General features: G+C 36.5%; 5 protein-coding genes and 4 long non-coding RNA genes across 10 annotated transcripts in view; 5 read left to right on the top strand and 4 right to left on the bottom strand.

Moving 5' to 3' along the window:
- On the top strand, positions 1-1,318 carry LOC113469712 (protein asteroid-like). The gene is made up of 2 exons (XM_026827581.1): positions 1-233; positions 1,160-1,318. The coding sequence occupies exons 1-2, from the start codon at positions 72-74 to the stop codon at positions 1,316-1,318; spliced, it is 321 nt and encodes a 106-aa protein (XP_026683382.1). The 5' UTR covers positions 1-71.
- A 4,021-nt stretch (positions 1,319-5,339) lies between these two features.
- LOC103514680 lies at positions 5,340-17,795 on the top strand. Its single transcript, XM_026827580.1, has 8 exons — positions 5,340-5,473; positions 7,132-7,343; positions 9,790-9,887; positions 15,126-15,490; positions 15,781-15,953; positions 16,338-16,536; positions 17,051-17,223; positions 17,580-17,795. The coding sequence occupies exons 1-8, from the start codon at positions 5,407-5,409 to the stop codon at positions 17,778-17,780; spliced, it is 1,488 nt and encodes a 495-aa protein (XP_026683381.1). The 5' UTR covers positions 5,340-5,406; the 3' UTR covers positions 17,781-17,795.
- On the top strand, positions 6,489-7,055 carry LOC113469722. Its single transcript, XR_003393054.1, has 2 exons — positions 6,489-6,613; positions 6,697-7,055. It is a non-coding gene; the product is annotated as an uncharacterized LOC113469722 (long non-coding RNA).
- Positions 8,599-9,884, top strand: LOC113469719. Its single transcript, XR_003393051.1, has 2 exons — positions 8,599-8,899; positions 9,790-9,884. It is a non-coding gene; the product is annotated as an uncharacterized LOC113469719 (long non-coding RNA).
- On the bottom strand, positions 14,181-15,029 carry LOC113469720. The gene is made up of 2 exons (XR_003393052.1): positions 14,823-15,029; positions 14,181-14,230 (listed from the first exon to the last, which is right to left on the bottom strand). It is a non-coding gene; the product is annotated as an uncharacterized LOC113469720 (long non-coding RNA).
- Positions 17,796-17,896: 101 nt separating the features above from the next.
- LOC113469717 lies at positions 17,897-18,637 on the bottom strand. Its single transcript, XR_003393050.1, has 2 exons — positions 18,393-18,637; positions 17,897-17,931 (listed from the first exon to the last, which is right to left on the bottom strand). It is a non-coding gene; the product is annotated as an uncharacterized LOC113469717 (long non-coding RNA).
- A 946-nt stretch (positions 18,638-19,583) lies between these two features.
- On the bottom strand, positions 19,584-23,941 carry LOC103514675 (activating signal cointegrator 1 complex subunit 1). Its single transcript, XM_008479573.3, has 7 exons — positions 23,800-23,941; positions 23,225-23,485; positions 22,393-22,533; positions 21,695-21,855; positions 21,226-21,389; positions 20,608-20,743; positions 19,584-20,127 (listed from the first exon to the last, which is right to left on the bottom strand). The coding sequence occupies exons 2-7, from the start codon at positions 23,478-23,480 to the stop codon at positions 19,843-19,845; spliced, it is 1,143 nt and encodes a 380-aa protein (XP_008477795.1). The 5' UTR covers positions 23,481-23,485; positions 23,800-23,941; the 3' UTR covers positions 19,584-19,842.
- A 95-nt stretch (positions 23,942-24,036) lies between these two features.
- On the top strand, positions 24,037-25,419 carry LOC103514674 (LYR motif-containing protein 4). The gene has a single exon (XM_008479572.3). It carries the CDS (start codon positions 24,269-24,271, stop codon positions 24,548-24,550), a length of 282 nt encoding a protein of 93 aa, XP_008477794.1. The 5' UTR covers positions 24,037-24,268; the 3' UTR covers positions 24,551-25,419.
- A 473-nt stretch (positions 25,420-25,892) lies between these two features.
- The window catches only part of LOC113469715, a 6,125-nt gene continuing 4,268 nt past the window's right edge, over positions 25,893-27,749 (bottom strand). Inside the window, exons 2-3 of one of the 2 annotated variants that reach the window (XR_003393044.1) lie at positions 26,232-26,585; positions 25,893-26,119 (exon numbers count right to left, since the gene is read on the bottom strand). Coding sequence is in view for 1 of the 2 variants with exons in the window: in XM_026827587.1 (XP_026683388.1) it covers positions 26,284-26,585 (302 nt within the window). In the remaining variant the exon portion in view is untranslated. Of the gene's footprint in view, positions 26,120-26,153; positions 26,586-27,749 lie in introns of those variants that run through there. The other variant, XM_026827587.1, reaches the window with a different exon arrangement.

The raw sequence follows: 27,749 nt of genomic DNA, 5'->3' as shown, positions 1-27,749 counted from the left end.
TTTCCTTTAAATTATGAATTAATTTCAATGTTCCAGGTTTATCCAAAGAGTATATTCCTCTACTTCAATGCATGCTAGGGAATGACTACATCTCCCATATGCACTTCAAGAACTTCCTCGCACAGCTCAATTTTAGATTTTCTTCTGGGAGGAAAAGTCCAGTATCAAAACGACTAGCTGTACTTATCAAATGGTGTAGAGGTCAAAAGTCTTTGGAGTCTGCTGTCAGTAAGGTGAGATCATTTCTCTTTTTCTTCCAAATTATATTGTACCTAGAGCTGATTTAAATTACATAGGGTTGATATAATGTACCTAAGTACTTCTTTTTTCTCATAATATTTTGTAATATTGTTTGAGAATGAAAGCAGTGTGATGTCCAATACTCGTCGCTCTTGCTCCCCCCAATCAGATAGAGCAGAATCTCCTGACCTCTTCCTAGCGGATATGGAGGAAGAAATGGAAGAAAATAATGAGCGAGAGCACTGTGCTAGTCCTGATCTGATGGCAACATTGAGTGAGTAAAGAACATTCATTTTTTCTGACTGCAACGAGTTATGTAAAGTTAACTTTGAAAATAGCTCCATACCTACCCAGACCCAGTGAATTAATTATGAGCATGATACAGGAGCGGTAGGTAGGTACCTACCGTTCTAGATCACCAGCAACAAGATTTGGCGCTCTTCAACATCCAAAAGTGGATCTTCAACATCCGCTCTTCAACATCCAAACCACCTGGAGAGGAAAGGCAAAACCAGCCCTGGAGCAAATGGTGTAGAGGTCAAAAGTCTTTGGAGTCTGCTGTCAGTAAGGTGAGATCATTTCTCTTTTTCTTCCAAATTATATTGTACCTAAGTACAGCTTTTTTTTGCCAGAGCTGATTTAAATTACATAGGGTTGATATAATGTACCTAAGTACTTATCTATTTTCTTATAATATTTTATAACTAGCGGGATTCTGGAGCAAAGCGACAGAATTCAGCTAGTATTTTATAATATTGTCCTGTGATGAAAGCTAGCAAAATTATTGTAAGGATGTATGTATGTACTCCTACAAGGGAAAATAGACTAATGAAATGGTTAATTATATTATTAACAAATAACACCACCAATAACAAATAGCACTACCAATAGCAACAACATTTCCCCTTGGTGTTCACAGATAATTGAAAATTTAAAAAACCACCACAAAACTGAGGCAATCAAACACTTGAAACGGTCCATTCATGACTATGGAACTGAAGAATGTATTCTCTATCCCTATGTAATGGAACAAGTTGATTGTAAGGATGTATGTATGTACTCCTACAAGGGAAAATAGACTAATGAAATGGTTAATTATATTATTAACAAATAACACCCTTTGTGAGTTCATGGAGCAAGCTGTTCCATTATCTCTCTTTCCTACATGATAGCCAATAGTCATCCATGCGTCCCTTTTGTCTACTATCATCAATCACTTAGCACCCAAACACCCAAGTAGCTACTGCTCTCATGCGTTTACCTGTACTGATAAAAGAAAAATGGGTACCTAATACCTATAGCCCTATACAGGTAGTTGAATTAGTTATTTTTAAATCTAGAGCTCCTCGTTCTATCAGTTAACACTGTGTTCCTTATCAATCATTTTTTTGTTATGTTTTTGTTTGGTGAAAGATAATAAAATAATTCCATTTTCTTGTAATTCTAGAATAGAAATGCATTTGTTCGAACGTTCGAATGAGTGTAGGTTGTTAGTTCCTTTAGGAAATTTCAGGAAATTCTGATAAAATTCATCGTTCTTTTATCAGGTTTATCGTTTAAGTTTTGTGACGTTCAACGTAAAATATAACTAAATAATTGGTAAAATAAAATAATAAAATTAATGACAATAATTTATTAAATTGAAAGTTATAATCAGCCTTATGAGTCCCCTTTGATTTTTAACAAATTATTTCCAAGTATTGTTTTATATTGGTTTTAATAATTTTATCGTGATCTTGAATTTTTTCGACGCCATTTAGATAAGATTAACAGGAAATTGTTATAAGGATTAATAAGGGTAAGTGTTTAATTATGGAGGCCACTCATATAGGTAATGCCCATGATAGCTGCACTGTACCCATGCATAGACCTATAGGTACCCTGTGCACAACTAAAGTACTAATGTTACCGTAGGTCCAAGACTCCAAGATCAGTGGGACTTGAACTTCATTGTCAGGATGGTTTCCGTCTAGATCGTCACCACACTTGAAGTCGCTCAACCTATGTGTTTTAATAACATTAGTACAGCTATAATTATTAGGTCCAAAAGTATTTACGTCACGTGAGACAAGACAAACTCGATCGAGACAAGACGAGAATCTAGGCAAGATCTATTTGCTACCTCTGCGTGAAAACATCAAACTAGACAGTGTACATAAAGCTAGTTTTCCCATACTGAGTATAATAGCAAAGCTTTTGCTAGACAATGCTACTGGTACAAAAAAACTAAATGTACTTAGTGTTTATACTAGAGAATTGTCCAAGATGAGAGTTATACGACTCAATTATAAGTCTGTTGAAAATTATGAAATAAGCCAACTTAATAACATTAATATTTTTAAAATGCCTCAGTACAAAGAGAACTATCGTAGAGGTTTGCTGTTAAATTATTTGAAACTTTACAATATTGATCCCAATTTATTCAATGGAGATGTATTTCCACAGGAATGGAACTTGTTCCTTATAAGTCTGATTTATTGGTGCAATACATCACCTCAAGTTAATTCCTATCATGTGAAATGTTTGGTATTGAGTTTCATTTATCTGAACATTATTCAAGCTCGTAAGACGAGAAATTTCTCGTCACGTCTCGTACATCAGTAGGTACATCACTAATACGTAGGTCCTAGTGGTAGTGGCCTTGGATGGGTGTGAGTTTTTTGTTGGTAGGTAATAAATAAACAGCTAATAATAGCATCTAAAGAGATAATAATATAATATTAAATTTCTATATACGCAGGTAAATTTCTAATCTGTTGAACTTCGGCATCGGAAACTTTTACGGATGGAATTTCTGATGAAGCTCGGTGTGGATATTTCGAGACCATGGGCAATTTTAATAGAAAATATGCAAAAAAATTGAATGAATTTAAAACGGAAATTGAAAAAGCAAGAATTGAAAGGAAGAAGAGTAAAAAATATAAAAAGAATAAAAACGTTACAAACGGTAGTGACGAAAAAGATCAAACTGAGCACGAAAAAAATCTCATAAACTTGCAAAACGTAGAAGAAAACAACATGGAACCATCAGAAAATAAACACAATGATAAAATTTATCCTGCTACTCGGGAATTTCTGAGAATCCTATTTCCAAATCGCAAAGAATTTCATTTACTTACTAGCTGTTGTACCCGTGCTTCGACACCATACACGCACGCACACACACGGTCGCGCTACGCGCTCTTTTGAGATCGTACTTTGAGAATATACCGGTCGCGCTGCGCGCTCCCTATTGGCTTCACGCTGTCCAAATACCAACCACGCTCAATATTGCTGATAGAAAATAAGAACAAACAGACATACAAACATTGATTTTTATGTGTAAGATTAAATTCGTATCAGTATTAGGTATTTTCCTGTCAAAACAAAACAGGAATTTGATAAATAAATATTATGACATCAACAAAATCCAAGGGTTATGTTATTCACAGGTTAGCTAATAGGATTAACACCGGAGTGAATTGTTGGATCGACCCAAATAGAAGATAAGGTATTTGCCTCGGACCAATTTGGATTAACGATATTACCTAATCCTCGGGTTGTTTGTTGGACATTTGTTTAGACACAATGAGTATTTGGTCAATATCATAGAAGGAAGAAGAGATGGATTGGACATTTGTTTAGACACAACACAATGAGTATTTGGTCAATATCATAGAAGGAAGAAGAGATGGCAAGCAAGGAAGAGGAAGGCCAAGATTGATGTACATTGATCAAGTTGTGAAGGCATCGGGTTGTACCAGTTATCAAGAAATGAAAGCGAAGACATCAGATCGATCGGAATGGAGAGCTGCCAACTAATCTTAGGATTGAGGAGAAAGAAGAAGAAGATCGATTACAATCCCCATGAGCGTTAACGATAGAATCCGTTTTACCTATCCAGGATTTTATTATCCTGCTAGAAGATGGATAAAATTCGACTTTTTCGATCCTATAGGACTACGAGTATTTTTTTGATTGTGCAATCCGGATTCTAACGGGGCGGGGTTGGGATAATTTGGTTACTGGGGTTTGGTTAACGTTAAAAAAATAAAAATACAAACATATACCTATATTTATTATATCTCTCTTCATTGACCCAATGTCACCCCTTGGATTCCCTTGCCAGTCTGGTTATGGAAGGTGGCGCGTCTACCTTGCAAGCGCTAGGTTCCGGGTTCGATTCTCGCCCCGCCAAACATTATCCTAGGACTTAGCCTAAACTAAACGCGGGTTTGTTCCTAGAACGGCTAGCTTTCTGTCCCTCTTTTCTCTCCGATTTTAGGACGATAAGACGTCCGGTGTTACAGTTCTCTTTATCATTTTTATCATACCTATTGAAAAAAAATCTTCCCTTTTCTTATCTATGATGCATATTATGTCGTGTATGTAGGTATTCATCGATAGAATGGGTGAATAGGGAGAGAAAAAAATTGGATCCATTTCAAAATTAATTAAATTCTTCGCACTTGTTCTTGTTTGTTTACGAGAGAAAGAGAGAGGAAAAGTAGAAAGAAGAAACAAATAAATAATAATGAAAAAATCTCATACTAACATGCCCCGGTAGGTATTCGTATTTGGCAGTTGTAAAAGAAGTGCTTACACCTACCTACCGGACCTACCCGACAGTTTTGTAGTGAATTTATTTCATTCAAGAGGTAAGTAGGTAGGTACCTACCCATTTAATTGTTTTTCGACCGAAGTTCTGTTTCAAAACAACGATTTTGCATGCATTCAGTTCGTTTGTATAGTTTGTACTTTTTTTCCGTCCTCTGTTCCGCGATAATTTTACCTACAGTGAAAATAACGATAAATAGGTAGGTACCTATTTACGACAAGTAAATACCTCGAAAAATACATATAAAACCGTCGAGAAAAAAACTTTGGGAATTTTTTCCTGAAAACATTACTTTTTGAACTCATCTTATTGGACTATGTACCTATAGTTTGTAGTTTTTTTTCCATCCTCTGTTCCGCGATAATTTTACCTACAATGAAAATAACGATAAATAGGTATTTACCTACGACAAGTAAATACCTCAATTTTTTTTTACAGTGTTCTTATTAGAATCCTGTTCTATTTCGTAGGTACCTTTATGTCATTTTATTTTTGCTTTCAGATCAACTGACTTCTTTGGATCAGTAACTTTTCTCGCCGATATCCCCGGCAGAAATCCCAACTTGACAATGCCGGAACAACCTGCGGTGGCTTACTATCATGGATGTAATTACAATTCTCTCACACAACTTCAGAGTAAGTTCTCGTGTTCTGTAATTCAAATTCAACATAAAGAAAACCACCTGGAAAAGGTTTTCTCTCACACAACTTCAGAGTAAGTTCTCGTGTTCTGTAATTCAAATTCAACATAAAGAAAACCACCTGGAAAAGGTTAAATTCTCTCACACAACTTCAGAGTAAGTTCTCGTGTTCTGTAATTCAAATTCAACATAAAGAAAACCACCTGGAAAAGGTTAAAAAAAAATGTATGCGATTGCCCAAATGGTCACCCATCTGGGTACTAACCACGCGCAACGATGCTTAACCTCAGTGATCCTGGTACATTTACGTGCTATTACCGCTCGCTGCGCGCTAATTAGAACTTCAACTCGTATTATTTTTAGAAACGGTACGAGTGTATACGGGACCTATTACAGTGTTGTGCCAAGTGTGACTATTTTCCGTTGCTAGGCAACAAATATAAGGGCGGTAAAATTTAAAAATAAATATTTTAATTTTTCGTAAAACGTCAGTGCCAGTGCAATGAAATTTATTGTTATTTGTTATCTCTTATCAGTGTTTTTCAAGTGAGTTGGTAATTTAATTGTGGGCGGTAAAATTTAAAAATAAATATTTTAATTTTTTGTAAAACGTCAGTGCCAGTGCAATGAAATTTATTGTTATTTATTATCTCTTATCAGTGTTTTTCAAGTGAGTTGGTTATTTAATTGTGGGCGGTAAAATTTAAAAATAAATATTTTAATTTTTTGTAAAACGTCAGTGCCAGTGCAATGAAATTTATTGTTATTTGTTATCTGTTATCAGTGTTTTTCAAGTGAGTTGGTAATTTAATTGTTTAGTTATTTCCTGATTTACCATCTTAAGATAAGGTAGGCAACTGCATTTGCGCTTATTGTATATTAACCAAGGAGCATATTAACCACGAAGTCAGATGAAATAGAACAACCAGCTGAGCATTCAACAGGTATTGAGGAAAGCAGAAAACTGTGCCAGGATCCTTCTGTATCCCAAGGTCAGAAGGAATGTGTCTTTTATTGATCTTTCAACTTTTACTTTCAATATTCAAACTTTATCTGCAATGAATTTGTGTTTTTCAGTATTTTTTGTACATAAATAAATTACTTCCATAACCATAATTGTGATGTAGGGAGGGAGGTAGGTTCTTAGTTAAAACTAGATAGAATCCCAAGCCTTCCTTCTGTTACATCCATAACCATAATTGTGATGTAGGGAGGGAGGTAGGTTCTTAGTTAAAACTAGATAGAATCCCAAGCCTTCCTTCTGTTACATGTGTGTTTTAAAATTTGAGGTTCTAGGGAAAGCTGGGAAAGGTTATAAAATAAGAGAGCTCTTCCTGCCCTGCACTAAGAAGGTCCCACAATCACATTGGGATGCAAATGGAAAAATGACCCAATGGCATAGTTCCCAGCATTTGAAAACAGAACAACATACTCTTAGATAAGACTAAAGAGTCCTTTTACCCTTCAGTAGGCCACTACTTATGTGTGGGTTGAAACCTAAAATAATGGTCAGGGCAAATTTCTTTTCCTTGGCTGGAATCAAACCAAACAACACCAAATCAATCATCTTTCCCACCACACCACCAAGGTAGGTATGGATAGAAATTCAGGAAATCCATGATTGTTATTGTAAATTAATCTGTCTTGTTTCAGGATTGGATAAAATGCATGGAGCAAAACGAGTCATTGTATTCTGTTGCCTGACAGCAATACTACCAACCATAATTTTGATAATACCACTATACTTGCGACACAAAATATTCATGGACACACATATCCCTGTAGCTGAGTCTGATATTTTAGAAGTCAAAGAAGGAATATCTTCAATATTTTGTGAGGTAAATTTAATGCCATACCTCCAGATTTATTTGATCTTAACTCCTAAATAATGATGGTGTGAGAGTAACCAACACCAAAGCTTGCATGAACCATACCTAGAGCACACTGACAAGTTCACAGTAGAACCCTGTGGCAAGTAGAACCCCCAATACTCAAGTGTATCATCAGGTAAAGTCATTGACTTCATCAAGCGGACATGTTTGCGTTTTTTGCTGTATGTTGGATTTCCTTGGATTTGGAATGCACTGAAAGTTGAATTCATTCTCAGAGTGTGGGCCTGAAATTAATGATAGAAATGTAGGGGAAGAGAAATTCATGAATAAAGGAAAATACATTTAAATGAGTAAAATTCAATATTTAGTACCTACATAGTAAGGTAGATAATATTTATTTCTTTGGACGATCTAGAACGGTAGGTACCTACCTACCGCTCTGCCGAACTGTTGATAAATCAGTTCCTCAAAAGTTGATGAGCCCGCAGATCGGTTTCGTTCGAAGACTAATGCTCCAGGTGGTGCGGATGTTGAAGATCCACTTTTGGATGTTGAAGAGCGCCAAATCTTGTTGCTGGTGATCTAGAACGGTAGGTACCTACCTACCGCTCTGCCGAACTGTTGATAAATCAGTTCCTCAAAAGTTTATGAGCCCGCAGATCGGTTTCGTTCGAAGACTAATGCTATAGCAAACTATAGTTTTGTTGTTAGTTACCTGGGTAAACGTTTTCTCAATTGGTACCTACTCACAGTACTCACCCCATTACCTGAGTGTGTAATTCAAGGGCTCGATATCCGTACATCGACCGGTATAGAAAAAAAAAATCACCACCTAGCTGAATGCTGAATAATTAAAATTTCTATTTATAAGCTATAAAAATTTTAATTATTATTATCATTATTTTTTTCAAGTCTTTAATCTGAAAACCGAACCTCAACAAACACGTGAGAAATAATCCTTAGAAGAAAGGTGTAAAAATGGTGTTAGGCACATTGCATAATTACACAAGCAAAGCAGATACCAGGCGTTTCATGCCCAACAGCGTTACCAGATCTGGGGTGATTTTTATCCACCCGCGAAAATTTGAATTTGCACGTGAAAAAAATAAAAATAAAGTTGAGTGGAAGTGAAGTGTTGTGGGTTAGAAGAAAGGTGTAAAAATGGTGTTAGGCACATTGCATAATTACACAAGCAAAGCAGATACCAGGCGTTTCATGCCCAACAGCGTTGACAGATCTGGGGTGATTTTTATCCACCCGCGAAAATTTGAATTTGCACGTGAAAAAAATAAAGTTGAGTGGAAGTGAAGTGTTGTGGAAAAAGCTGCTTTTTGAGATTTGAATTTTGGACCTAAAGTGGAAATTATGGGTTCTAGTAATTTTCTAAGAAGTAGGTACCTAGAATAGAAGACCACATTCAACTCTTCTGACATCCATCTGCCTCACTTTTCCTTGACAACTTTCAACAAAATTTCCCAAGTCTTGAGCTTGTGAATCTTGGTGAATGATTCTGACATACAAGGTAGTTCCAGTTCTTTGCAATGGCTTCACAGAAGAAAAATCTATCCAAGCATGTGTTGCAAATGAAGGTAAGAGATCAATGTCTTTACACCACTGACAAATAGAATAGAATAGAATATACCTTGTTTATCCTGCTCGAATGAGACTAAAAAGTCTCTTTACCCCAGCAGTCTAAACAAGGTCTCGTGTATTTTATGGGTTTAACATTGTACAATGCATAATTATTACAATAGACCTTGCTTATTTATATAAAAAATAATGATAATGAGAAGAAGAAAAGAGAAATAAAAATAAAGAAATAGAGTTGTCCCACCCCTTCAACCCCTTTGTACATTAGGGGTCCTACGAGGAGAGTTGGGGCCCACAAGTGAGTCTAAACAAGGTCTCGTGTATTTTATGGGTTTAACATTGTACAATGCATAATTATTACAATAGACCTTGCTTATTTATATAAAAAAAAATAATGATAATGAGAAGAAGAAAAGAGAAATAAAGAAATAGAGTTGTCCCACCCCTACAACCCCCTTGTCAGTGGCGTAGCATGTATGTATGGCGTGTATGGCGGCCATACAACTCAAAAGTTCACTCTAGTGCTCATAAATATTAATGGCATGTACTTTGATGGGACTTGGTAGACCTGTGCATGAGTGCTACACGCCCTACACTTGAATTTAGACCACGCTACGCCACTGCCCCTTGTACATTAAGGGTCCTACGAGGAGAGTTGGGGCCCACAAGCATAGTAACATACTAAAAGTATCTGCCTAATAAGTATCCCCCCCACAAGTGCTTTTGTAGAACCAACAGACCTCCTCACATGAGATTGTAAACTTGCAGGTAATATTCCTAGTTACAAATGTCATAGAACATTCCAGAGGAAAATTAATTCACTTATGTATGTCTATAAAATTATTATCTTATGTATTGTTTATATATTATATGAATTCATTGGTTTCAGTTTATGAAAAGGACAAAAGAAAGTGAAGATCTTAAAAGATTTGAAGATGAGGGAAGAGCTTTCTTTCAGGATGCTGCCAAATCTACTCTAGACCCAGAGTAAGTTTAATGATTAAGATTATTCCCTTTTGTTATTTTTTGGTAGATTTTTCCAGATGGGTGGATTTTTATTATCACTGAAATTTCCTTGAGAGCTTTTATTTTTATCAAGATTTCTGGACTTGAAAATAAGGAGAAAATACAGCTGCATTAAATTGGCACTTTTTGTTCTTTAAATATTTGTTATTCAGGTGTTATAATGTGAAAAATCACCTTTTGCTTGTTTTCTAGTGGCAAAGAGGCAAACATCATAATTCAACACAACTGGTATCTCACTGAAAACCTAATGCTAGGAAGATATTCATTCAATGGTATGAATCCAAAAATTGAAGAAATTATGAAGACGAATAGTTTTTCTGACGAATAGATTTGTACTCGAATAGAAACTGTATGTTGCAATAATATGTGGCGAGTGCGCGAGTGAACTCGGGAGAACCCAATGAATAGTTTTTCCACTCGAGTGGAACAAAATAATAATCGAGTGCACTCGAGTGAAGTCAAACTCGAGTCCACTCGAGTAAAATCATTCACTCGGCCCATCACTAATGTCATACAGCTGGGACCAGGAAGAACTTTGCGAATGCAAAATCGTTGTTTTGAAACAGAACTTCGGTCGAAAAACAAATAAATGGGTAGGTACCTACCTACTTACCTCTTGAATAAAATGAATTCCCAACAAAACTGTCCGGTAGGTCCGGTAAGCACTTGAATGCAAAATCGTTGTTTTGAAACAGAACTTCGGTCGAAAAACAAATAAATGGGTAGGTACCTACCTACTTACCTCTTGAATAAAATAAATTCACTACAAAACTGTCGGATAGGTCCGTTAGGTAGGTAGGTGTAAGCACTCCTTTTACAACTGCCAAATACGAATACCTACCGGTGTTAGTGTGAGATTTTTTCATTATTATTTATTTGTTTCTTCTTTCTAATTTTCCTCTCTCTTTCTCTCGTAAACAAACAAGAACAAGTGCGAAGAATTTAATTAATTTTGAAATGGATCCAATTTTTTTTTCTCTCTCTCCCTATCCCCATTCACCCATTCTATCGATGGATAGGTACCTACCTACACGACATAATATGAACAATTTTGTATAGGTAACTAGCCGAAATCCGTCGTTTCGCTCCGGATTTCTGGAAATTCAGCAAAGGAAAAAGAAAGAAGAATGGTGAGGAGCTGACAGAAGGCCAGAGTTCAAAGAAGATGAAATTCTTAAAACCTGAACAAGAGTAGAATGGACAATGACACTCAGACAATGTACATCCATACAACCTTGCTACTCCTATCCTAATACAGTTCAGATAAATATTATAGCCATGCAATCCTCTTAGGTATAAAATAAAACATAATCCTTTGTACAAATTGATTAATGGTGGTTCATTTTATTTCTAGTGGTAGGTACTAATGGTAAGTTTCCATACCTAGCTATAGACATATTGACTCAGTGACTCACATTATGTGTACATTTTGTAATATGGAATAGATATTATCACTGTCTATCAACTCTTCTTCTGACATATTTTCTTTCCTGTCACTTTCAACTTCATTCTCACTTTCCTCTATTTTTATCTTCTCTTTCCTCTTTTTCTTTCTTTTAGGTTTACTCACATTAATTCTGAACACATCTGAGTCAGTATTTTCTTCAACAAAATTTTCAATGAAATTATAAATACCAAACATTTCATCACAATGTTCAAATAGTAATCCAATATTATTTTCTTTGTTGAAAATTTTACAATACAAATTGTACAGAAATGTACCAGAATAAACTTGAGACATATCAATTTCATCAAATGGAAAAAACAAGATAGAGTTTAACATTGTGATGGCATAAAATACTGATTGGTATTCACTCAATACGTGAATCACATCTTTATTGAAACACGTGTGGTTCGAACGTAGTTTTTCATCTAAATGTGAGAAGTGGAAGAATTTTTCATATAGTAATAGGAGCTCTTTTACATTCGTAGTATTTTTTAAAATATTCTGTAGACCTCGAGTAGCAGGATAAATTTTATAATTGTGTTTATTTTCTGATGTTTCCATGTTGTTTTCTTCTACGTTTTGCAAGTTTATGAGATTTTTTCCGTGCTCAATTTGATAATGTCTCGATCGAGTTTGTCTTGTCTCACGTGACGTAAATACTTTTGGACCTAATAATTATAGCTGTACTAATGTTATTAAAACACATATAGGTTGAGCGACTTCAAGTGTGGTGACGATCTAGACGGAAACCATCCTGACAATGAAGTTCAAGTCCCACTGATCTTGGAGTCTTGGACCTACGGCAACATTAGTACTTTAGTTGTGCGTTCTTGCTTTTTCAATTTCCGTTTTAAATTCATTCAATTTTTTTGCATATTTTCTATTAAAATTGCCCATGGTCTCGAAATATCCACACCGAGCTTCAATAATGTTCAGATAAATGAAACTTAATACCAAACATTTCACATGATAGGAATTAACTTGAGGTGATGTATTGCACCAATAGATCAGGCTTATAAGGAACAAGTTCCATTCCTGTGGAAATGCGGAAAGAAGGATAGAAAGCCAGCCGTTCTGAGAACAAACCATATCCGCGTTTAGTCAAGGTCCTAGGACCTATTGCCGGGGCGGGAATCGAACCCGCAACCTATAGTGCTTACAAGGCAGGCGCGCCCCCTTCCAAGCTAACCAGGCTGGCAAAAGAGAATCCAAGGGGTGACATTGACATTGGGTCAATGAAGAATGAAGAGAGATTAGAATCCGGATTGCACAACCCCAAAATAATCCTAGGATCGAAAAAGTCGGATTCTATCCAGCTTCTAGCAGGATAATAAAATCCTGGATAGGTAAAACGGACTCATGGGGATTGTAATCGATCGTTTGGAAGAAAAATCAATGCAAGGTGGGGCTTGACAAAGACAACCCGAGAATTAGGTATATTATCGTTAATCCATATTGGTCCGAGGCAAATACCTTATCTTCTATTCGGGTCGATCCAACAATTCACTCCGGTGTTAATCCTACGTTTGAATTATTTAGAACTGTTCTCCAAATAAGTGATGGACGACGAGAAGAGGAATGGATTGTTTCGTCTCTTGGAAAAATTGAGAGACAAGACCGGGCTCGTAAAAAATTGAGACAAAAAGTGAAATTTCTCCTCTTGTTTCGCGTACACCACTACGGTCAAACTTTCTTGATTTGGCGGGGCGGAGCGCTCCCGCGCTCCTTAATTCCAAACTAATAGTAATGAACACTTTGAGTTTTGGCGAGCTTGATTTCATTATTTCAATCTCCACTTCAATTCGTTCAATCTTTTCTCTTTCTTTCTAATTATTTTCTACCTCTCTCATTTTCATGCAGATGTTGGTGCAAGTTTAGATTTCATGGAAGCCACACTTTCTTCCCAAATAGGAGCTTTGCAGATGATGTTTTACTCTAGTGAGTAGGATGGTTCTTTTCTTACCTGTTTACATCAGGGGTCAGGTCATCTAAATTACTTTGCAGCTTCTGGTTTTGTTTGAGTTAATTGAGTTCTTTGGACTTCTGAGTAGGTAGTAGGTACCGAATTTTAGGTGATCTGATTTTTCCGTTTTCAAAAACTTTCAAGTTTTGTTTTGATTTGATAACAGTACAATGTTGCCAAACTCACCGATACGTTTTTCCCCCGGGGAAAAATTCTTACCTTAAAAATTCCCTTTACAGTTCAAGGTCATTTTTTAGGTCCACTCTTATGCTACCGTTTTGGTTAAAAAATTAAAGACACGTTTTATATTTTTTTTTCACCTCTTTTCATCATCAGACTATGCCGCTATGCCGTGACAGTCTCCAAGTATGAGAAGTAACAATCGCTTGTAACAAGTGGTAAACCCCCAAAGAAAAAATCCCATAAACTCACGTTAAGTGGAAAAATCCCCTCTTTAATAAGTCTGGGAAGTCTGGCAACACTGTCCAAGAAATAACCTCAAAAATGCACATGTTTTTTACAGTTTTTTTTTTCAAACTCTAGGAAGAAGAACAAATAAATATGTAGATCGTTAATAATAATAAAATGTTAGAATAGAATATACCTTGTTTATTCTGTTGGGATAGGACTAGGTTCTTGCTGGGAAAGGTTAGGGAAACTCTTGTACTTACATCATCACAGAGCTTCTGAACAAGACCTGAATCGTCCACAACCTTGGCATAAAGTATGTCTACTTCTGCAGGATCATCGTTCATTATTTCCAATCCTTTGAGATTTATCTTGATCCTTTGTGACCTCAAGATTGGGCTGTTAAATAATAATGAAATTGTTGAGGAGGGAAATATTTCCAATCCTTTGAGATTTATCTTGATCCTTTGTGACCTCAAGATTGGGCTGTTAAATAATAATGAAATTGTTGAGGAGGGAAATATCCTTAGAAATCTTAGAATGTCAAGCAAGACAACTGAGTAGAGAATCAGAAGATTAACGCTAAGCGAGGTTAAAGCCCAAAACTGTCAAAACAGAGTACCTAAAGGTGGGGTCAAACATAGTCGATCGGCCGTCGACTATCTGTGGACAGGCTGGACACACCTAATAAACATTTAATGGGAGCGATTTCAATTTGTGTTTAGCACATTGCATACTCAACTGTAATTCTTGGCGTTCATACAAAATTCAAGCTGGAGTTTATCTAGCCTGATTATTTATTCATGATTGGATTCATTCTTTGTTAGAACTAAGATAATCAAATGTCGTAAGCCCCCAACCTCAGACTCCTCAGAGTGAGCAAGTCTCTTGTTTAGCTCTTTTTATCTTCAAAGAGTGGGATAGATATCAAAATGTCGTAAGCCCCCAACCTCAGACTCCTCAGAGTGACCAAGTCTCTTGTTTAACTCTTTTTATCTTCAAAGAGTGGGATAGGCCATTACTGGCTGCTAATCACGAGTTCTTTATAAACTTTTTTTTAAGAGTCTCACATACTTACAGTATGATATTGTTACCACATTTCTGCAATACTTCCACCGCTTGGTCCCGTTCCACACTATCCGCCAACATTAACATTCCCATGGTAATGTGAAGTCTGCCTGGCTCTTGAAATAAACTCTCCTCTATACCACGACACCGGGAGAAATCTGATAACACAGTAGCCTGTGAGGAATAAAACTAGGTTAGGAAAAGAAAAAACTATTAACATGAGGAACTTCTAAAAAAAAAAAAAAAAAAAAAATCTTTGTTATAAATCACTTAATGATTCAAGGCAAAGGATATTAAAGGATATAGGATAAAGTTCATCATTCTACACTTCAAGTTCAGAAGATGTCATTGTAATATTTCCACACTCTTACAGATATTCTGGAGCAAGCATTCTCGTTGTGAAAGGTGAGAAGCAACTTCGTACGTGCGGCTTCCTAGATCATCACAAGAAACAGAGTCAAATGAATAACCCCAACAATGAGGTAAAAGTGACGTTTGAAACTGCGGCTGAAGTTATCCACAATCACCCAATGGATGAAGAGAACCATGGTGGAGAAATAGATAATGACATTGATGACAATGATGATGTGGAAATGTTGAAGAACACAGCGAGCAAAATAATTGATCAGAAGTCCAAGAAGAAAAACAAGCGAGACCTCAAGTACAAAGATCGGAATGGTAAGTTGATGCCTAGCCATTAGGTTGGAACTTGAGGGTTTTGTAAAACGATTATATTGATTTCGGAACATGATGACAGTTTGGCCATTCTTCTTCATGCAGACATGACCATACTTTTCGGGAATCGAATCTGTTACATGGATTTTAACCCTGTTAAGTTTTCAAGCACTTGAGGAGATCATTACTTACTATATTCCAGCAAATTATGGAAATTTATCTGCAATGAATTCATTTTTAGTCCTGTACTTAAACCCTGTCCCATTCTAACTTATTCTTTTTCTCTTGTCCAGTGGTTGCCCATGGTAACTTTACAGAACAAGATTCTGATACATCCAGCTTTGAAGCAAGTCTCCTTCTTTGCTATGAAGGTCTAATACTCCTCAGTCATCAGTTCAATGAATCTGATCACTGCACAGATGTTCATTTCCTTGCCCAGGTCACTCATATGTCTGTGGAACACAAGGTATGCCATGCTCCTTCGTGAGCGACACTCTTTTAATATAGTGTCTTATTTAGATTTTTGAAGTAGGACAGCTAGTTCCTTTCTACTACAAATACAAAGTTTTACCAGGCGTGATGCCATATTGCCTTTTTAAACTGGGAATCCAAATTCGACTGCCAGGATAGGTTTCTTATTTATGCTGACAAACCCTGAAGTTTCGATTGAAAGGTTAAGCGGTTAAGGTAACCAATTCCAATTTTATTAATGAGGATAGGTTTCTTATTTATGCTGACAAACCCTGAAGTTTCGATTGAAAGGTTAAGCGGTTAAGGTAACCAATTCCAATTTTATTAATGGAAATGAAACCCAAATTTTTCAAAAAAGAATTTCTTTTCTTCTTTTTAGGTATCCCAGGATGGCTATTATTACTACATTTTCTACAGTGACAATGACCTGGTGTCGAACGATCTCCATGCTGTATTCAATATCTACAAACCTACTCTACTCTATTCTAACATGAGTAGCCCCACTGACGCCTGTATCAATCAGACCGAGTGTGGATTCCAACTGGATCTACTTGACCAAGGTGCCAAGAAGGTGAGTTAGAATATAAAATTAATCTTCTTTTTCTCCGCCTTTTCCCTTGTACAGACGGGGTTGCCGTTTATAGTCAGCCTCTCAATCAGCTCCAGGGTGATCGCTTTTGGGCTGACATTTGGTTTTGGCTATAAATTTTACGAGTGGATGCCCTTCGCACTCAACGTTTGCTATTTCTTCAACAAGGGAAATTCAGGCTGGTATACTCGCTGTTTTAAAGTCCCCCATCCAGACTAAGCTCGTCTACTCCCTGTTTAACGTCCCTCAACTTTTTTAAAACGATTATATTGATTTCGGAACATGATGGCAGTTTGGCCATTCTTATTCATGCAGACATGATCATACTTTTCGGGAATCGAATCTGTTACATGGATTTTAATCCTGTTAAGTTTTCAAGCACTTGAGGAGATCATTACTTATTATATTCCAGCAAATTATGGAAATTTATCTGCAATGAATTCATTTTTAGTCCTGTACTTAAACCCTGTTCCATTCTAACTTATTCTTTTTCTCTTGTCCAGTGGTTGCCCATGGTAACTTTACAGAACAAGATTCTGACACATCCAGCTTCGAAGCAAGTCTCCTTCTTTGCTATGAAGGTCTAATACTCCTCAGTCATCAGTTCAATGAATCTGATCACTGCACAGATGTTCATTTCCTTGCCCAGGTCACTCATATGTCTGTGGAACACAAGGTATGCCATGCTCCTTCGTGAGCGACACTCCTTTAATATAGTGTCTTATTTAAATTTTTGAAGTAGGACAGCTAGTTCCTTTCTACTACAAATACAAAGTTATACCTGACGTGATGCCATATTGCCTTTTTAAACTGGGAATCCAAATGCGACTGGAAAGTTTTACCAGGCGTGATGCCATATTGCCTTTTTAAACTGGGAATCCAAATTCGACTGCCAGGATAGGTTTCTTATTTATGCTGACAAACCCTGAAGTTTCGATTGAAAGGTTAAGCGGTTAAGGTAACCAATTCCAATTTTATTAATGGAAATGAAACCCAAATTTTTCAAAAAAGAATTTCTTTTCTTCTTTTTAGGTATCTCAGGATGGCTATTATTACTACATTTTCTACAGTGACAATGACCTGGTGTCGAACGATCTCCATGCTGTATTCAATATCTACAAACCTACTCTACTCTATTCTAACATGAGTAGCCCCACTGACGCCTGTATCAATCAGACCGAGTGTGGATTTCAACTGGATCTACTTGACCAAGGTGCCAAGAAGGTGAGTTAGAATATAAAATTAATCTTCTTTTTCTCCGCCTTTTCCCTTGTACAGACGGGGTCGTCGTTTATAGTCAGCCTCTCAATCAGCCTTACAACATCATAGTCAAACAGATGCTTTGTTCTTTGGGCATAGACACCTAGGTAACCTGTCATGATTTCTGAAACAAGATTTGCTTTAATTATTTTTTCATGAAGGTGTTTTAGATTTTAATAGCCAGCCTGGTTAGCTTGGAGGCTAGCACATCTGCCTTGTAAGTTCTAAGCTTCTACGTCATGGGTTTGATTCCTGCCCAGGGTGGATTTTATGCCAAACAGATAGGTAAGGATAAGGTTCATTCTTGGAACAGCTGGCTTTCTCCTATCCTGTCTTCCTTCTGTTAGATCTTCAAGTGCTCTGCAGGGGCCCTTTCCCCAAGTGAGTTCTACATTCTAAATATCACTAGACTATATAGACTACCATCAGTACCTTTACTTACCTATTTAATTTGATAGGAGGCTTTCTCCTATCCTGTCTTCCTTCTGTTAGATCTTCAAGTGCTCTGCAGGGGCCCTTTCCCCAAGTGAGTTCTACATTCTAAATATATCACTAGACTAGACTACCATCAGTACCTTTACTTACCTATTTAATTTGATAGGTTTTCGTCAAAACTTAGAACTTTCAATCAACATTCCATTGAGTAGTCAGCTAGTGAGCTGAGCTGAGCAGGAGCAGTCTGAGCAGGCGAGCAGCTGAGCACGACTTATGAATTTTTAAATATTTCGCGGTCAAGATAAAAAAAATATTCAACTTGGCAACACTGCTTTTTTTATTTTTTTGCAACACATGGCAGCAGTGCTATTTCAAGTTTTGATTTTGAGTTTTGTGATAACTCCTCTTCTCGTCGTCCATCACTTATTTGGAGAACAGTTCTAAATAATTCAAAACTAGGTATAGGTACATACCAGTCTTCTTTTTCTAATCACTATTAGAAGTGTAGGTTAAAAAAGTAAAAAAAATATGAATATGGTCTCACCAAATCCTTTGCATTTGTAAACAACATAACCAACTAGTATAAGTAGGTAGAGCTTTATTTTAGACTTTTAAACAGTTTAGGGCAAGATGTCCCATTATGCGAAAAGCTTAGCTAGGACAAATTATAATTACTATAGAAATTATTATTATTTCAGACAACTTTTCAAGACTCGAAAGTCGAAAGTAAATTTAAAATTAACGGATCATTATTTAGAGATTTAGAAGAGATGGTTGAGATTAGAATAGAATAATAATACCCTTTCCTTTGCTTGTAGTTAGCTAAGGTTGTTGGTTTGCTCAGTACATAAAAGACAGTATAGCCATTATTTTATTTTAAGTTTTTATTTTAATTTAACCTTTTTTACCTTTATTTAAATAATATTTATTTTTATATCCTGTGATATTTTAAATTTAGACTGGTAAATTAATTACTTAGGCAATAATTATTTTTAGGCATCTTTTTTAAAAAAATGTAGGAATATTTTTTCCATTATAATTTATTTTGATAGAACACAATGTAAATATAATAACTTTTATACTTGTTAAATTTGTTTATTTTTTGTGTTAAATTTGAACAAATAAAAATCAACATAACACCATTGTTTTGGGTTTAACAAATTAAACGTCTTTCAGTTTATTTTTTTTGTGTTAAATTTGAACAAATAAAAATCAACATAACACCATTGTTTTGGGTTTAACAAATTAAACGTCTTTCAGTTTATTAAAAATAATAATTATCTATACAAATTCATAGAGGATAAAAACAAGACTGTGTTTGGAACGAGTACCAAACAATAATGTACCACAATAATTAATGTAGCCTACATGGTCATAATATTATGTGAAGGCACAAAATTTTAAATTGTTTACCACTGATTCTGAACACTTTCTATGTCTACTTGTTCAGACATTTGAGGCATATTCGGTAGTACAATCCATTAGAAACGCATGTTTTCTTATGCCACGCGCGATGCCGCGTCAACGCATGGTAATATGCGCTGACGTACTATTGTACAGAGCGGTAAAGGACTTACAACCACTCCGTGCGTTTCTAGTCTCAGAGACTAATCACAGCTGATGGTTTAAAATACCCATCCATGTCATGTGTATGTCTCTGTGACAGATGAACACAGTATACAAACGTCTCTCCAAACTCAAAGTCTCCAAGTGACTCCAAAATGTCTTTCGCATTGAATGTTGATCTCTTCTCCGAGTTAGTATCTGAGCTGGGATTTTGTCTCATACGATACTTGGAATTCATGAGTGTCACATGCATCTTGACTGTATCGTACTTCTGGTAAGCTTTGGATATCAGGTGTTGACTGATGAAATATTGAACCACCTGAGAACAAGTGTCAAAAGTTTTGAATGGTTCGATTCTTTAAAAGTAATGTGTGCAGAAATATGTATTGCGTTGTCTCTGTACTCTTTGTGCAACACATACCTAATAAGCTTAAAACAAAGCAACAACACTTCTCTCTCTTAACATTTTAGATGTTTTTAGGAAGAAGGAAATATTGAACCACCTGAGAACAAGTGTCAAAAGTTTTGAATGGTTCGATTCTTTAAAAGTAATGTGTGCAGAAATATGTATTGCGTCGTCTCTGTACTCTTTGTGCACTAAGAAAACATACCTAATAAGCTTAAAACAAAGCAACAACACTCCTCTCTCTTAACATTTTAGATGTTTTTAGGAAGAAGAACAAATAAATATGTAGATCGTTAATAATAATAAAATGTTAGAATAGAATATACCTTGTTTATTCTGTTGGGATAGGACTAGGTTCTTGCTGGGAAAGGTTAGGGAAACTCTTGTACTTACATCATCACAGAGCTTCTGAACAAGACCTGAATCGTCCACAACCTTGGCATAAAGTATGTCTACTTCTGCAGGATCATCGTTCATTATTTCCAATCCTTTGAGATTTATCTTGATCCTTTGTGACCTCAAGATTGGGCTGTTAAATAATAATGAAATTGTTGAGGAGGGAAATAATCTTAGAATGTCAAGCAAGACAACTGAGTAGAGAATCAGAAGATTAACGCTAAGCGAGGTTAAAGCCCAAAACTGTCAAAACAGAGTACCTAAAGGTGGGGTCAAACATAGTCGATCGGCCGTCGACTATCTGTGGACAGGCTGGACACACCTAATAAACATTTAATGGGAGCGATTTCAATTTGTGTTTAGCACATTGCATACTCAACTGTAATTCTTGGCGTTCATACAAAATTCAAGCTGGAGTTTATCTAGCCTGATTATTTATCATGATTGGATTCATTCTTTGTTAGAACTAAGATAATCAAATGTCGTAAGCCCCCAACCTCAGACTCCTCAGAGTGACCAAGTCTCTTGTTTAACTCTTTTTATCTTCAAAGAGTGGGATAGGCCATTACTGGCTGCTAATCACGAGTTCTTTTTTTAAGAGTCTCACATACTTACAGTATGATATTGTTACCACATTTCTGCAATACTTCCACCGCTTGGTCCCGTTCCACACTATCCGCCAACATTAACATTCCCATGGTAATGTGAAGTCTGCCTGGCTCTTGAAATAAACTCTCCTCTATACCACGACACCGGGAGAAATCTGATAACACAGTAGCCTGTGAGGAATAAAACTAGGTTAGGAAAAGAAAAAACTATTAACATGAGGAACTTCTGTGGACGAGTGGTTACCACACTAGTCCTGCCTCGGTGGTGTAGTGGTCAAGATGCTCGCCTGGTAAACAGGAGGGCATGGGTTCAATACCAGCCAAGTTATTAGACTTGGCTTAATTATTAGACTTGCATATCAGAAGTTGAAGGTTAAATTCCCAGCAGTCTTTTTTTTGTACTTGAAATATAAGGTGCAGCACTCAACCTTGCCTGGACAATTATTATTTACTTAGTTAGAATTTGAACTTCTTACCTTGAACTTGGCAAAGTTTTCCTGTATGTTGGGAACATTCATGGGAATGGATAGAAGATGTGTGTATGGTATTTTCTTTCTAGCAAACACCAGAAGAAGGTCCAGACGTCTCTTAGCAGATGCAATGCCCCTCTCACTGTAACTGCTGATGATAATGTCACCTGAAATTAATATAGGAGCCTAGTAAGTCTTGCTTATTAGCATAAATGGTGCACCTGAAGACCAAAGGTGTTCACACAATAGCTCAACGACCTCTACCTACTGGCCTTGTGTAAACTAAACTGGCTCTGTCAAGATGCACTATGCAATGCCCCTCTCACTGTAACTGCTGATGATAATGTCACCTGAAATTAATATAGGAGCCTAGTAAGTCTTGCTTATTAGCATAAATAGTGCACCTGCAGACCAAAGGTGTTCACACAATAGCTCAATGACCTCTACCTACTGGCCTTGTGTAAACTAAACTGGCTCTGTCAAGATGCACTCATCCTTATCAGGAAAACTTGGGACAGTTGAAGAGCTAGTTGTCCTTGTCCCTGTGCAATCTGTGCATGGTCCAAGTTATTTAGTTTGGTTATAAGGCCCAAATATTTAGTATGGTTTTAATTTCCAAGACCCAAGGATGTTCATGGCCCAAGTATTTAGTTTCCTTAGTACAACAACTAGAACAGTGCTAGCAGAAACATTGAAAAATATACCTGTCTGTCCTTGTCTTGGTATACTAAGCTGAGTATTGGTTTCTGATTCTATTCTGCGTTTTGTGGATCCTTTGACTCCTATGATGAATGGGTAGAATGATTTTGGTATGTGACACTGGTACTTGTACTGTCCATCTTTGCCTTGAAGAGGAAAAAATATTTGTGAGACCAACTGAAAGATGTTTTGGAGATTAAAACTTTATCAATTCATCTAAGATAATTTCAAGAAAACATTTATCTGATCCCTTGAAAAAATCTCTTGCTAGGAAAAGAATAGGTAATCCAGGCCAATTTTGCTAGCTGGGAGTCCACCTGCCTTGAAGTGCTGGGTTGCAGGTTTGATTCCTACAAAGAGCAAATTTTATCCTAAATAGATAAGGTTTGTTCTAGGAAGGGCTGGGTATATCCCATCTCATCTTCCTTCTCTCATTGATTTTTAGATGATAAGAGCTCCTAGGCGAATGAAAATTTACCAAGATATATGTCCAAATCCTCATCTTCACTGAGACCACCATCATCTTCTTCGTATGGTTGATTACCGAAATATTTGTGAGACCAACTGAAAGATGTTTTGGAGATTAAAACTTTATCAATTCATCTAAGATAATTTCAAGTAAACATTTATCTGACCCCTTGAAAAAATCTCTTGCTAGGAAAAAAATAGGTAATCCAGGCCAATTTTGCTAGCTGGGAGTCCACCTGCCTTGAAGTGCTGGGTTGCAGGTTTAAATAGATAAGGTTTGTTCTAGGAAGGGCTGGGTATATCCCATCTCATCTTCCTTCTCTCATTGATTTTTAGATGATAAGAGCTCCTAGGCGAATGAAAATTTACCAAGATAAATGTCCAAATCCTCATCTTCACTGAGACCACCATCATCTTCTTCATATGGTTGATTACCACCCGGACATCCTGCATCATATTCCGACCGTTGATAAGGATCTGCTTCTGATTTGTCTTCATATGTTGATGGCCAAGATGGATTTACTCTATAGCGTCTCCCATCAATGATTTCTATCTTGGGGTTTACAACATCATAGTCAAACAGATGCTTTGTTCTTTGGGCATAGACACCTAGGTAACCTGTCATGATTTCTGAAACAAGATTTGCTTTGATTATTTTTTCATGAAGGTGTTTTAGATTTTAATAGCCAGCCTGGTTAGCTTGGGGGCTAGCACATCTGCCTTGTAAGTTCTAAGCTTCTACGTCATGGGTTTGATTCCTGCCCAGGGCAGATTTTATGCCAAACAGATGGGTAAGGATAAGGTTCATTCTTGGAACAGCTGGCTTTCTCCTATCCTGTCTTCCTTCTGTTAGATCTTCAAGTGCTCTGCAGGGGCCCTTTCCCCGAGTGAGTTCTACATTCTAAATATCACTAGACTAGACTACCATCAGTACCTTTACTTACCTATTTAATTTGATAGCAGGATTTCGTCAAAACTTACAACTTTCAATCAACATTCCATTGAGTAGTCAGCTAGTGAGCTGAGCTGAGCAGTCTGAGCAGCTGTCCAGCTGAGCACGACAAATGAATTTTTAAATACTTCGCGGTCAAGATAAAAAAAAAATATTCAACTTGGCAACACTGCTTTTTTTATTTTTTTGCAACACATGGCAGCAGTGCTATTTCAAGTTTTGATTTTGATTTTGAGTTTTGTGATAACTGGAAAAATTGGAAAATCTACATTTTAATAAATTCTGGTTCTGGTTCAGTAACTTTTGATTAATGATTACTGTATTTTACCTGCTAGTTTCTACTGATAAGTGTAATAATCTTCTCCTGCCATAGTATGTGTAAGTAAACAGTAACTCCCTGGAGTACAGGAGATAAACTCCCAAATGTTGAGTGTTTAGCATTATCCACTCCTGTAACACACATGTCTGTTTCCAAAGACATGATCCTAAAACTTTACAAAGCTCTGCTGAGAGAGAGCTCAAAGTTTCCAGCTTACAATTACAGAATGTATTTCCTGAGGAGGACCAGAGAAAAATTTCAATCAAATAAAAATGTTGATAATAATGAACAAATTAGTCTACTGTATAATGAAGGATTGAAGGAGCTAGAAGTATTAAAACGGCAAGTATTAATAAGTCAGCTTTTCAAGCCAGACAAGTTGGTGATAGAAACACAAATGCAAAATAGCAAAGACACAGGTTAGTTTTAGCTTTAAATGATCTAATGCCAAGTACGAGTAGAGCTGGAAAGTGTCTCCATAGTATGTGTTGTCAGCACATAGGTATACAAAAGAAGAAGACTGCTGCATTTGATAATAGATTAATAGACCATATATGTTAAGGTTATATCAGATAGCCTGATCTGACTTTGAGAGCAGACTGCTTTGGGCTGCAGTTTGCTTGGAATGTAATTTACATTCATTAAAATCTAATAGAGGTGAAGTATAATCTCTGGTAATTCTACCAAAAATTAAAATCCAAGCCCAACTAAAAGTTACTTGTCTACTATGTTCAGTCCAAGGCAGATCTCAAAATCATTTATTCAGCATGTATCTGACATGGATTGTTATTTATTCAATATTGGTTTAATAAAACTGATATTTTTCCTCACATGGTTCAGATTACAGTTCAGCACACCCAGCAGCATAATAATTATTTTGCCGCCAGAAAGTCAAAGGGGTGTAAGTGACAAAAAACAAAAAAAATGACATTAAAACACAGACCTATTGATAGCACAAACAGGCATATGTGATTTCTAAACCATTGTGAAGATATTGATTTTCTATGTTTAGGCATATGTGATATCTGCGGAAATAATTGCAGCACAATATTAGACTTAAGTGTGCTTACAAAAAATTTGATAAAATCACTTTCGCCCCTTTGACTTTCTTGCGGCAATTTTATATCCATACTGTTTTGTAAGTCATGCTTATCAATTATCTAAGCCTTTTTGAAAGAGAGCAAAGGTAAACATAGACACCCTAGTTGCATATTTAGGTGCCCATTTTCTCTTTTGTAAGTTTACCTACTGCTATAGGTACATATGTTTAGAGTGGATTACATTTTATACCCCTAAGACCTAGTCTCTGAAACTCAGCAAAAAGTTACACTTGTACTTGATATGTAAAAAAATGGTTTATTACAAATAATTCTTCTTCTCTTCTGACTACTATCTAATAAAGTTATAGCTATAAACCCATCTTGCTGTTTATAAGGTTTTGAGATAAATCAATGGCTGGGTTTAAACTTGGTTCAAGTTCAGTGATTGGATTTAGCAATGTGACTGGCTCAAAGCTTCTAAATCAACCAATCAGACTGCTTAATAATATGATCTCCACATACCAAACATCCCTGCTCAAAGTTCCACTTTATGTAAACACTACCTACCTACCTACCTATGTATGTAGGTACCTACCTATGTATGTAGGTACCTACCTATGTTGTAGGTACCTACCTGCCTTTGTAGGTACCTACAAGGTACTATAATAATAAAAAAGGCACAAAGTTATCACAGTTTTATGTACAAATTGATGAATAGAAAACTTTGTTGGCCAAATAAATCACTCTCTCAAGATATTGTTTGAAAATAAAATAAATAAAAAATGCCTTTGATATTGTACCCAGAATTTTTCAAATACATACACACAATAACCCATTAATTTTCCTCATGAGGTTATGTTGTAGGCCCCACAAGAGCCAGACTAAAGTTAGTACACACTAATCAGTTTGACTATAGTTTATCCATTATCTCTCTGGAGCTTACAAAGTTGGATGTTGGATTTTATAGATCTACAGACCCCCACAAGAGCCAGACTAAAGTTAGTACACACTAATCAGTTTGACTATAGTTTATCCATTATCTCTCTGGAGCTTACAAAGTTGGATATTGGATTTTATAGATCTACAGATCTGGTGAGCCCTAGCATCTCTATTTCCCTCAAGGTTTCAATCTCTTAGATCTTGTAGCACGGGGGGAAAACACAAGCTGTTTCGTTTTCCGTTTTCCTCTCTTGTTCTGAACAAGTTGGAGGAAATCTTCATCATCACTTTTATCTCCATCTACAAGTAGCCTTTCAGCTGCGTACGAACTGCCTTGTTTCTTCTCATTGCTACTGTCAGCATGATTATCCTTTACATCTGATTTCTTGCTCTCTAGATCTGAGTCTGAATGACTAGGAAGAAAATTCCCACTTTGAGTGAGCTGAAGTTTCTCAGAACTTTTGGGTGATATTGAAGAATCTAAAAAGAAAAAAAAAATCGGTACAAAAATATTACTTTACAGTAGGTACACTCGGGGAAATACTCATAAACACGGAAACACCTTAAAGAAAGCCAACTTCGAGGTAGGTTTTCTCTGAATGACTAGGAAGAAAATTCCCACTTTGAGTGAGCTGAAGTTTCTCAGAACTTTTGGGTGATATTGAAGAATCTAAAAAGAAAAGAAAAAAAAAAAAAAATGGTACAAAAATATTACTTTACAGTAGGTACACTCGGGGAAATACTCATAAACACGGAAACACCTTAAAGAAAGTCAACTTCGAGGTAGGTTTTTTAGGGCTTTGCACTCGTAATACCGGGGGACTTTGGTTTAAAATTCGCGTACATAACTTAAATGATATTAAAGCTCTCCAATTTACCTGCACAATGTTTACATATGTACTCAAAGATGACCTACTTGAATATATGTTGTAGAATAAGAATATACCTACCAATAAATACCCACTTCGTGTTTTCTGATGGTTTCATTTGTAGATAAACAATGAGTTCAAGTTTTGAGACTTTTGAGTCAGCTAGTGTGATGCATTCCTAGGGTGTAAAATAATATACACTGTATGGGCGTTTGTCGATTCCCCCGAATTTTTGATTTGTTTCTCTTTCCGGTGTTCTATTCCCCCGATGAAATATTTGGGTAGCCATGGACTGGATGTTCTATTCCCCCGATCTTGTGTGTACAGGTATAAAATTAGAACACCGTTAATTTTGCACATATTGTTACGAAATGTGGACCATATGTTAAGCTTAACAAACCGGGGTGAATCATTTTTCCTGAACGGTGCGGATGTTTTTCTTTATAATTTTTAGAACGATAAGTGGGTGAGGATGGACAATTAGAGGGTGAGGTTGAACAATATTTGGGTGAGATTGGACCACCAATAGAGGGTGAGGTTGGACCAATAGAGGGTGAGGTTGAACGATAAGTGGGTGAGGTTGGACAATTAGAGGGTGAGGTTGAACAATATTTGGGTGAGATTGGACCAATAGAGGGTGAGGTTGAATGATAAGTGGGTGAGGTTGGACCATAAGAGGGTGAGGTTGGACCATAAGAGGGTGAGGTTGGACCAATAGAGGGTGAGGTTGAACAATAAGTGGGTGAGGTTGGACCATAAGAGGGTGAGGTTGGAC

This window comes from Diaphorina citri, unplaced genomic scaffold (assembly GCF_000475195.1).
Source record: "Diaphorina citri unplaced genomic scaffold, Diaci psyllid genome assembly version 1.1 scaffold1202, whole genome shotgun sequence".
Taxonomy (NCBI): Eukaryota; Metazoa; Arthropoda; class Insecta; order Hemiptera; family Psyllidae; genus Diaphorina; species Diaphorina citri.
This window is presented reverse-complemented; position numbering and strand designations above follow the sequence as displayed.